The 11,080-nt window shown below is 40.1% G+C and overlaps 1 protein-coding gene across 1 annotated transcript in view; it reads left to right on the top strand.

Moving 5' to 3' along the window:
* Nucleotides 1–2,666: 2,666 nt before the first annotated feature.
* The window catches only part of ADCYAP1R1 (ADCYAP receptor type I), a 91,671-nt gene continuing 83,257 nt past the window's right edge, over nt 2,667–11,080 (top strand). The window contains exons 1-2 of the mRNA XM_086614831.1: nt 2,667–2,765; nt 8,525–8,630. Coding sequence (XP_086470957.1) covers nt 2,667–2,765; nt 8,525–8,630 — 205 coding nt within the window. The remainder of the gene's footprint in view (nt 2,766–8,524; nt 8,631–11,080) is intronic.

Genomic DNA, 11,080 nt, shown 5'->3' with positions numbered 1-11,080 from the left:
AAAGCTTTCTCCCTTGGGTAGGGTATGTGCGTGTGTGTGTGTAGAAAGTGTTTCTACAGCCTCCTGTAGCTGTTCATCACGTATTTCTGTTCCAAGCGTGACTCAGATGGGGTTTCTATTGAACTTGCCAGGAGCTTGCACAAAACAAATTTCCTGTCTAAGATCTTTTCTCTTCAAGGTTTTGTTTAAACGTAATGAAGTATAAATGGGCAAATAGTGACGCGTAATAACAAGAACTTGCCCTGCAAATGTGGCATTCAGCAGCACAACAAATGCAAAACTCCTAAAAGCTACTCTGTTTCCCAATGTCCCTGCAGTGAGGGAAGTCTGACACTAGCACAGATTCCCTCTGCCTTCACCTGGTGAAACTCATGAAGAGTTTTTTCAGCGTGATAAACCATTCGGCTACTTGGTAGCCTTGACCCTGTGCACTACGTAGATCCCGAGGAAGCAGATTAAGACCAACAGTGTCCTGACCTGTATTAGCAACACCATAGCCAGTAGGTCCAGAGAAGTGATCATCCCCCTCTATGCAGCACTTGCTGGACCAATTCTAGAATACTACATCCAGTTTCAGGCTCCTCAATATACTAAACGTGTCAATCAACTAGAGCAAGTTCAGAGGAGGGCCACCAAGATGACCTGTGAGGAGAGGATGAGGAAAATGAGCTCGTTTACCTGGTGGAAGGAGAGAGGGTTTGGGGACAACCTAGTAGCAGCCTTACAGTACTTGTGAGGAGATCACCAAGAAGAAAGAGTTAGGCTCTTTGTCATGGTGCATGGCAGAACAATAGACTATGGGCATGAATTAAAACAAAGGAGGTTCACACTGGGTATAAAGAGAGGATGTTTTACCCTGAAGATAGTTGAGCATTGGAGTAAGTTGCACAGAGAGGTCATGCAGTTTTTCATTTTTGGAGGTTTCCAAAGCCTAAATGGAAAAGCTCTGAGAAACCTGATCTGATCCAATTGTTGACCCCGCTTTGAGTGGGAGGTTGAACTGGAGACTTCTGGGGGTCCCTTTCAACCTGAATTATCCTGTGATTCCATGATTCTATCTGAAAATCATGTCATAGTCTGTTGCCATGGTTTTGCAGGCACCAGAGGCAAGGATGTCTGGGTGAGGGCAAAGGTGTGTGAGGGATTGAAGCTCTAAACACAAAATCTACAGACTAGGAAAAGAAGGTTAATACAGCTCTAGGCTGTCAATCTTTTATACCCTATTGGTTTTGGGTTGTTCTGACACCTGGTACGGCCTTCCAAGTCTAGTTTAAACAGGAAACATTCCTGTATTACCACTCTTGCCTGAAGAGCGAAAGAGAGGTGTGCCTTCCCCAAAAAATCCTCAGGAGAAAACAGGAGAGTGGAACAAGCCTTTCTGTCTGTTATTATTGCTCTCAGAAAAGGCAACTCAAAGTATGGGGCAACTCTAAAGACAATGGTCAGAGACCATCTTGGGTATCAACTGGAAGAAATACAACCCCCTATACAGAGTGTAGGTGGGAACTTCTAGGCTTCAGAGTAGACTAGTCTTTTTGCCAAGACAAGGGACTGATTTAACAGATGAAATGTGGGTGATGGGAAGCAAAATCATTGTCACCTACAAGCTTACCTCACTGGATCAGCAGTTCCCCAGATCAGATGCACAGTGTGTCCCAGAGTGGTCAAAAATTAAAGAGTTCCTCTTTCAGTTCCTTCATTGCAGGAGTTCAGTTGAATCTGAACACCGTTTCTCAGATTTCTGTAAATATAACTCCTCAGCCAGACACAATGTGTTAACAAAGGTAGATCCTAGCCTCCAAATTCCCATCCAATCATTTCTGCTTATTAAACAATCTGAACAGTTGTGCCAAATCTGCACAAAAGACAGTCACCTGAGGTTCTGACCACAGAATCTGGAGAAAAATTAGTCATTATTTATCCTCCTTTGCCAGTCACAAATTCCACTAATTTACCTAATCACTTGCCTGCAATCCCCGTTCAATGAGTTTCTTCTTGCTGAGACAGTCACTTATGGAGGTTTCACTAAAGCTTGGATCTACATGGGGTTACTCTATTGCCAACAGCTCTGCCATGTTCAAGGACTGCCGTACCACAGCCTGTGTCAAGAATTGGAGAATGTCCTGGGAAGCAGTTGGTGGTGATCTCTGCCAGCCTTGCACCACTGGTGTCCTGCTGTGAGGCCACACAACCCACTTTTACTCTATACTAAAAGCTCTCCAAGGGGTGAGAATCTTCCCGCGAAGTTTCAGTCAGATTTGTAAGGGGTTAGATCCTCATTTGGACACTTAAATCTCATTACTTTTGAATACTTTTTAAAATAAGTGGGAATTAAAATGTTGGCAGGAGACTGTCAGCTTTTCAGGCCTAGGTTGACCTCCAAGGAATGAAGGAGAAAGACATCTAGCATGTGTTGTTGGGAGTTGTACTTCTAGGATTTTTATCTTTGGAGGAGAAAGTCTGAGAAACAACGGGAAAAAGCTATTTTGCATAATACAACAGCAATCAGAAAGAGCTATTTCACCTCACATACATTATGTCTAGCAAGATGTTTAAATAATTTTCCAGTGAGTGGTTGCATCCCATCAGGAGAAGGCTTTGAGAAACATTGCTTGGCATTGCCTACTATTAGAGATAGGATAAAAGTATACTTTGCTTAACTCAAGATGTCAGTTCCCGTAGAAGTCATCAACTATACTGAGAATGCCTCATCATGCTCAAAGAGAGATTTTACAACTGATCTTCAAGATAAAAAGCCAGTTAAGGCAAACTCAAAAATAGGTTTACCCCATGTTGCATAACACATCTTTCGTCCAAAATTACTACTTCAAGAGGTATCCACTGAGTGAGGGGAACTGTTGATTATGCTGCTGCTATTTTCTAATCTGCAGTGAGACGTGCATCTCTCCAGGAGCCATCAGTGTTAGAAGGTAACCATATCTTACATCCATGTAAGCCAGTTTGAAAAGGATCAATGCCTTTTTTTGGCAGTGTGCTCTGTTTATGTGTTTGTTTGTTTTTGGTTTTTTTTTTTTTTCCTGCACAATTCACTTCAAGCATGGTGTCAAAACTGTTCTGCAGATTGTACAATTGTGTTTTGATTTGAGTAAGTTTCTAATCACTTTACTCTTTCACTTAGTCAGAAGTGTTTTGAAATTACAGCAGTTTGGGTGCCATTTACACAGGGACAAAAACGCAATCAAGCAACAATGTAAGGCCTTCCTGGAGACAATTTGACTGCCAAGCTAATGTTGTGGGTACCAGTAGTGATGTAAATCAGTTCTGAAAAAAATTCAGGTAATCAGAGCACCTTCTCAAACACCTCTGTTTTTACCCATAGTTTTGCAAGTCTTGGCCTTGATTTGACCAGTTGAATCATTGCTTGGTAAGAACAGGAATTAAATCTAGTAATGTTCTTTCCATGAAAATGTAAGCTCACATAATAATGTATCATTTTTTAAGCTAATTTTTAAAAACTGAAAGTCATAATAAAATTATTAAAAAGTGTAATTCGGTATGAAGTGAGTGATCCAATACAGCAAGTGGATTAAATTTCTCTCTTGCATTACTTTAGAGACAATACTTAGACCAAAGGTGGACCAGACTCTATTTCATCTCTGTGTTGATATGAAACACTGTCCAGGAGGAATTTAACGAGGAGGTTTTTTGATCTTGTTTCTTTGCTTTTTCTTATCTGTATTTCTTTGCCCCTCTCCTTAGTGTCACAGTGCTTGGTATGACATATTCTGAATGGAGTGGATATATTCTCATTCACTTTGCAAACAAAGAGTAAGGACTTTATAGGTGTAATACAGAAATGCAGAAGAGGAAAGAGTGGCTAATGGTACTGAATTGCTGTGTTTGGTCAGGTCTTTGTAGAAATTAAAATGCTAAGCGGATTACACGTTTATTATCGCATCTTTACTATGACTTAGAAGCATATTTTCTCAAGCTAGAGTTTCTCCAGAATATTAGCGACTTTCTCGCTTCTGTAGATACTCTGAGTTAACTTGTGTATTGAAATATTTTAAAGCAATTGTGAACATTATTGCAGAGAGTAAAATGAGCAGAACTGTATTTTTCGGTTGACTGCATGTAGTCAAAGACATTTCGGGTTTCTTGGCTAAACCGTTCTGCACTGTTGGCCCACAGGCTGATTAGTTTGGATAACACTGAGACCGCTTCCAATGCTCAGCTTTGATGTGTTAAAAAATTTCCAAATCCTTCCAGCCAATCAACCACCTCTCCTTTGCAGAAGTCTTTATCAGTGACTATCAACGTGGTACAAGAGTAGAAAATGTGCTGGTTTTCTTCTGAGAAGACCTGTGTCCACTTAATATAGCTGAAGAAATGATTCAAGTGCTGGAACCTAAATGTCTTTTACAGTTAAAGACACTCTACAGTGTCCAAAATATCCTGACAAAGGGCAAACATAAAGGTCCATGCAGACAGCAGCAAGTGGAGGTCAAGTAAGATACCCTAAGGCACATCAAACTGTCTAGACATATCTGCTTAGACTTCTGACCTGCTCTCTCTGGGTGCAGCTGTATGTTAGTGTCATATACACAGTGCATAAGTCAGGACAGACCTAAGCATGGTGTCCAGCTTAAGTTCATATCCCTTGCTCCTTAGTACAAGCTGTCTTATTGCGGCCCAGCCCTGCTCCTTCAGCTGCCTACTCACAGCCTTGTTTTGTGCTTTGTTGCCTTTCCAGTATAGAAATCTTGGGGAAAGGAAGAAGTTGCCCTTGAAGTTACCTTCACCTGCGTTGCTCCTAGTATTTGAACCAAAACAAGAAGAAAGAGAGCTTATTTAACTTCCTACCTGAAATAACCCAGCAACATCTATTTATTTCCATGAGCAGGGAAGTGTAGGTGGAACAGGGAACCGCAGTTCCTCCCATGTGGTTCCTTCCCTTTGGCCAATGCCTTGCTTAAACATTTGACTCTCAAATTTGCTAATCTGATTTACACACATAGTTATGGGAGGTCTGAAAGCAGCACAGAGACATGCACGTTGTTCTCTGCTCAGGTTTATGTACTAACAATGGCTTTCTTAATGGGATAGTTCACAATAAAGCAGCACCTGGAGAGTATGTGTGATAGAATATATGTAGATTGTAACATAATAACATGATTGTTATTAGTATTACCATAATGTCAAGGGAACAATAAAGAGTTAAGTACTGCAAGTTACACACAGCACATGCCAGTTTATCTCTGTGGTGGCTGCCTTAATAAAAATAATTGAAGAAAAATGAAAGCTCTCAATTTGTTGTACATCTATAGTGTTGTAGGCAGCTGCTTTTGTCTTTTTGCTTTCTCTCAGAACTAAACAAACGTTGTTTGTATTTGCTGTATTTGTATCTATACAAATATATGCCTTTTCAAAATTGGTGTGGTTAACTCCTTCACTCCACTGAGAGTAATTTTTTTTTTTTTTGAAAGAGCGAATTTCATGTGCTATCTACTTGGTTTCCTGAATTTTCTAGTATGTGTCAAAATATTCATCAACTGCACATATCACCGATATCTTCTGGGAAACTGAAACCAGACTGTCTCTACTGAACTCAGGAAATTGCAAATGTCCTTGAGGCAAAAGAAATGAAATCAGGAGGCCATGAAGCTCAGGCTTACACTTCAATTTGAATTGTGCTCTGCTGTTCAGCTATTGAAGACTGACTCGACTGATTATTTTCTGCCTCAGTTTCCGTATTCCCCAATATTATTTTTTTTAAATGTGCTGATGAAGAGTGCTACATAATGGCATAAAGATGGTTATAGGAAGTCACAACAAAATATCTTGCTGATAGTGAAAGCTTAAGGAAGGCTGCAGGGATGGGTGAAGCACATCACTCTAGTGCTCTCTTTGTGCCCAGCAGTCTGCATTTCAAATACCTCCTGAGCCAGACTTACTCAGATACGATTGACTAAATTTAGTCAGTTTAGTCAGATACATTGGACTAGATGTGCCGGTCTGCAAGGAAAACAATAAAATCTGTGCTTTTAACCTTAGGCTTTCTTTATAATCAATCAAGTCCTGGCTTTGATTTACCTCTTACTAAAGAAGACAACAAAAATAATAAAGATAAATCACACTCTTTCATCCTTTAGCTATTGACTGAATTTAAATCTTCTTCTCAAAGGTCTAGGTTGGCGCCATAGGACATCAAAAGTGGGGCATGGTGGGTTTCTTAGTGTTTAGTATAATATGGTGGACTTTGCATACACACATACATATATTGAACTCCTATAATATTTGACATCCACAATATCAAGCTGAAAAGAGTTCTACAGGTTAACAAGAAGTGTGTTAAAACTTTTCTTGATTCATATCCTGCTTGTGCAAATACTGAATAGTACAGAAACCGCCACCTTCATGTACTGAGACAACCCCTGGACACTCTTTTCAGACCTGGGCAACTGTGGAGAGGGAACCAGAACTAACAGCACAAGTCTGATTTACTTGCTATTTCTCTTTTATCTTTTAAAAAGATATTACATGAACCTGAATGTCAGCCAACACAGTTTTCCCAATCCTTGGCAAGGTTTAGGGGATGGTGTAACAAAAGCCCTGATGTTCTTGGGAGATCCCAGAGACTGGTGACAATAAATGTTTTCCAGGCCCTTGAGAGCCCTTAGAACAGAACAGTGTTTGTTTTGAAGATAAACAAATCTAATGTGGTTATGCCTAGTATATCTCACTGGGAAAACAGCTGAAATTTGTTACTGGGATTTTGAAGGTGAAACTGTAGCATTATCAGTTCGTACAAATGATGAGTAAAGCTAGTAAAATAAAGTTCATTAGGAAACTCTCTCTGTCTTTGTATTAGGGGTGGTGGCTTGTAATTGTTATGATGCCTGAAGCGTGCAAGCGGCTCCCTGCCTCCTGGCATGCACAAAAGCACAACACAAGCACCACCAAACGAGGATTACGCGTGCCTTGGGATTTACTGTAAGCGTGTATTGAGTGTGTGGTGGCAGCTCGGTGCATTAGTGGCCCAAACCGTTCACTCCATTCCCTTCGGGATGTAAGGGAAGTAAAGCTGAACTGTGCAGACAGCGCTCCAGAAATGGTTTTAAACTGAAAGAGAGGAGATTTAGATTAGATATAAGGAAGAAATTTTTTTTAATGAGGGTGGGGAAACAATGGAACAGGTTGCCCAGAGAAGTTGTGGCTGCCCCATCCCTGGAAGTGTTCAAGGCCAGGTTGGATGAGGTTTTGGGCAACCTGGTGTAGTGGAGAGTGTCCCTGCCCATGGCAGGGGGGTTGGAACTAGATGATCTTTAAGGTCCCTTCCAACCCAAACCATTCCATGATTCCAATAAATTGAAGTAGATTGAATTCAGGAATTGCTTTCCCTGTTTACTTGTTCCTACTTAGCAGTTAAAAGGAAAACAGACCATTTCTGTAAAACGTTTTACTTCCTCTGTCATTCTCCATTGTCAAGATTGAAGGAAATGAGATGGGAAATATGAAACAGCAAAATTGTTTGCAGAGAACCGGGGTGATCTATCCCATCTTTAACCATTGCACTGATTTTCATGGTGCTTTCCACAGGGTGTGATTTGAACCTTAGCAGTGCCCCTATAAAATGTTCTAATGAAACCTGAGATTGTATTTCTCTTGAATTGACAACCCCTAACCACTTTCTACAACAGGAATGAAATCTTGTATTGATTTCCAGGAATGGGTCTCATTCTTATTTTGTTGCTGGTTTGGGATTGCTTGCATTCTGCTGGCTGCAATGTTCCTGTTACAGACTCATTTTTCTTTCTTTCTTTTTTTTTTTTCCCCCTCTTCTTTCCTTGTGGTGAGCTGCCTTAGAGTCCTAAAGATCGCCAAAAAAAAAAAGAGAGAGAAGAAAAGGGAAAGATTTGGATCAAAAAGAAAAGATTTGGAACAAGTCATCTTATTTTAATTGGCATTGCATTCTCTTTTGGCAAGAAAGTAGCCTCGTATTCACTGGGAATAAAGAAAGAAGGAAACATTTAGGAATAGACAGGATGAAAGACTAAGAGAAAGAGCTTTTAATTTATTGCTGAATCCTGAGTGAGGTTAATGGATTGTGCAAGACTCGTAAGAAACTGGTGGAAGATCAAACTGAGCCTCAATTGATTTCTGATTCCTCTTTAAATTTTTTCTCAATTTAGAGGTAGCTTTGCTTCAGCCTTATATGAGGAAGGAATATAATAAAATTAAGCAAACACATTAGAAATTACACTTTCACAGGGAAAACAACATAGAAACCCCAAACAGCTTATGAGAATTATAATTCCATAGTTTGACCTTAAGTCTGATGAAAGTGAAAAAAAAGAAAAGAAAAAAGAAGACAAGGAAAAAAAAGAGACAAAAGAAAAAAGGAAAAAAGTTTATTGCACTTTTCTCTCATCTTCTAAGGATGTTTTTATTTCTTTTTCTTTTTGGAATGGGACCTCAAAACTTACTGATATTTCCTGATAAACTCACTAGCTATTTTAAGTTTCTAATTGTTTTTTCTCCGCATTTTTTCACCACCTTTCAGGTTTCAGCAACCCATTCCAACTGCATCATTAAAAAGGAGCAAGAGACTTGTCTGGAGAAGATACGGAGGGCAGCTGCCCTGAACCCTTTCAATGACTCTTCTCCAGGTGAGTTTCCAGTTTGAATAGATCATGCACATTGAATTGATGGTTTCTGAACCTTTCCTATCATGTCTGCAGGGGCTTTCAGCAATGTCAGTGCAAACGTCTTAACGGGAAGAGGTGCAGCCACTGCAGCTGAATGAGCTTAGAGAAACATCATGAGGACAAAAAAATCAATCAATGGGGATGTACCAGAACAATTGTGGGTTATTACCAGAGGTTCTGTGCTTCAGGTGATGCAGTGATATATATCTACAAAAGTAATCCAAGAATAAAAAAAAAAAAAAAAAAAAAGAAACAATGTGCCTGGAAAGCCTTTGCTAGTGTTTATGTCTCCTACTGGTGCAGGTGGCAACAGCTATTGGGGACTGGACATAAGACTACGTGCATCACTGGTCAGTTCTGTAACTGCTCATTCTGCCTCATCAACTCAGTAATAATTTGTGCCTCTCTCTCACACGATCTGAAGACCTTTACAGGGATTAACTTTGTGATGACTGTAATCTTGATAAAGAATACTTGTGCTATTGCTGAGATAAGAAACTGAGGCAGCAAGCAAAGACAAAATTAATAGTTTAATATCCTGTCTCATTTCCTACCGACTGCAGCAGGAGCTGCCTATGGCCAGCATCAATGAGAGAAGGGCAAAGAATGACAAAGAAACTAATTGGAAATCAGAGTCTATTTTCTGAGTCCTGTCCAAACTGCTTCTGCTGTGACTAGAACTGGGAAATTGCAGAGAAAAGCAGATAAAACACATTGGGGGTGTGATGAAAGAGTGGAGATTTCTCTTTCCTTCTCCTCACCACGTTTTTTAGCCCAGAAGCAAGGAAGGGCAGGATACAGATCTCTATTTTACTAGAGCATCCTCTGAAGCAAGATATTCCTGCATTTTAGCTGTTAGGACTATTTCCATCAGAGTCCTGCTATTCATTTCACTTGTTCTGCTTCCCAGCTTTGGGCAAATGAACTGTGTGGTTTGATGGAACTGTGGAAAATATGTACATCAGGCAGATCATTTCAGCCCCAGGGATGTGTTTTTGGACCCTCTTTGTGCATTATGGAAGAGCTTCCCAATTCTTTCCTGGTCCCGAAGTGTCATAAGCAAGGACAAAAGGGAAAAAACTGTTTCACCCTCCCTACTCCCAGAACGATGCCAGAAGCTGAACATGAGCCCTACTTCTTATGGTTATGCAATGACTATTATTTGGATTCAAGAATTCATAGATTTTCCCAGGTCAAAAGAGACCGTTTCACCAGCTAGTTTGTTCTTTATCACTCAAATCCGAATGACCATGGTAGTTGGGGGACTATGCGGACCGAACTCCTCCTCCCTGTTAGTTCCAAATTCAAAGACCATAGCTCAGAGATAGAGGAGGTCCAGAGCCATTGGTAAGGCTTTTGCATCTCAATGTGATTGAAATCCTTTCAAGCACTTAGCAGAAGAGCCCAGCTGTTCTTTATTCTGTCTCCCCAGTATTTTTGGATTAAAAAAAAATATATAATAATAATAAGATTTTCCCAGGCTCATTGTACATCTTTTAGTTGTTCACCACATCCTGTGGCAACAAGTTCCACAGCTGATGTGGCTTTAGGTAAAGAAGCCACATCCCACCAAAGACATTTATTTTCCAGTGAAGAATTCTGGCGTATTTCTTGTTTGAAAGCTGTTTTAGTCCTTGGATCCAGTTTGTTTCCCTTTCTCTTTACCTTTTTTTAATTATTGTAGACATGTTTCACATATATTTCTTTTCATCTCTGGGACAATAGCATTCCACTCTAACACCTTTAAGTCCTGACCTGCCAGACTCACCTTTCATTACATGATACTTATTTCAAACCAGATCCTGCTACTCTCTTTTCTAATAAAGCCTTATCTCCATAGCTAAAGGATAGTACATCAACAGAGCTCTACCATCTTCTTAGTGTTTGCTCAACATCATTGAGATACTACTTACTCTGTTTTGGATGACACCTTGTTGCTGCCTGCTAACAAGAGGTGTATCAACATGCAATACTCCACGCATGGTGGATTCACACTCTACAGTATTTGGGAAAATACCACAGGTATCTGTTTACTCCAAAAGCACTTTTCCTCCTGGTCTGTTACTGGTATGGAGTACTATTCACCACAGCTGAACCTGGCTTTTAGGTTAAGTTATCAAGCATTGTTTGGAGAAGTTTCGTTATGAAACTCCCCGAAGAGGTAGTAACTGCCCTTAAATTAAGCAGTGTGTTGGTTCATCTCGATTTTCACCTTCTGCAGACAATCTGTTTTTCACTTGGGAGAAGTGAAAATTGCCCAACATTTGTTTTTTGTTACTCCTCTGTAGCAGTAAGACTTACTAATGATGGCAGGTAGTGGAGAAATATGTTATTATCTTGTTTCCCTCAAAGAAAGAGATACATAGGAAATAACTCCCTTGCTTGTCAGAAACAGCTGAAAGAGGGAAGAA

The sequence above is a fragment of the Tauraco erythrolophus genome, chromosome 7 (genome assembly GCF_009769465.1).
Source record: "Tauraco erythrolophus isolate bTauEry1 chromosome 7, bTauEry1.pri, whole genome shotgun sequence".
NCBI lineage: Eukaryota > Metazoa > Chordata > Aves > Musophagiformes > Musophagidae > Tauraco > Tauraco erythrolophus.
The sequence above is the reverse complement of the archived record's forward strand: the minus strand, read 5'-3'. Positions and strand labels throughout refer to the sequence as shown.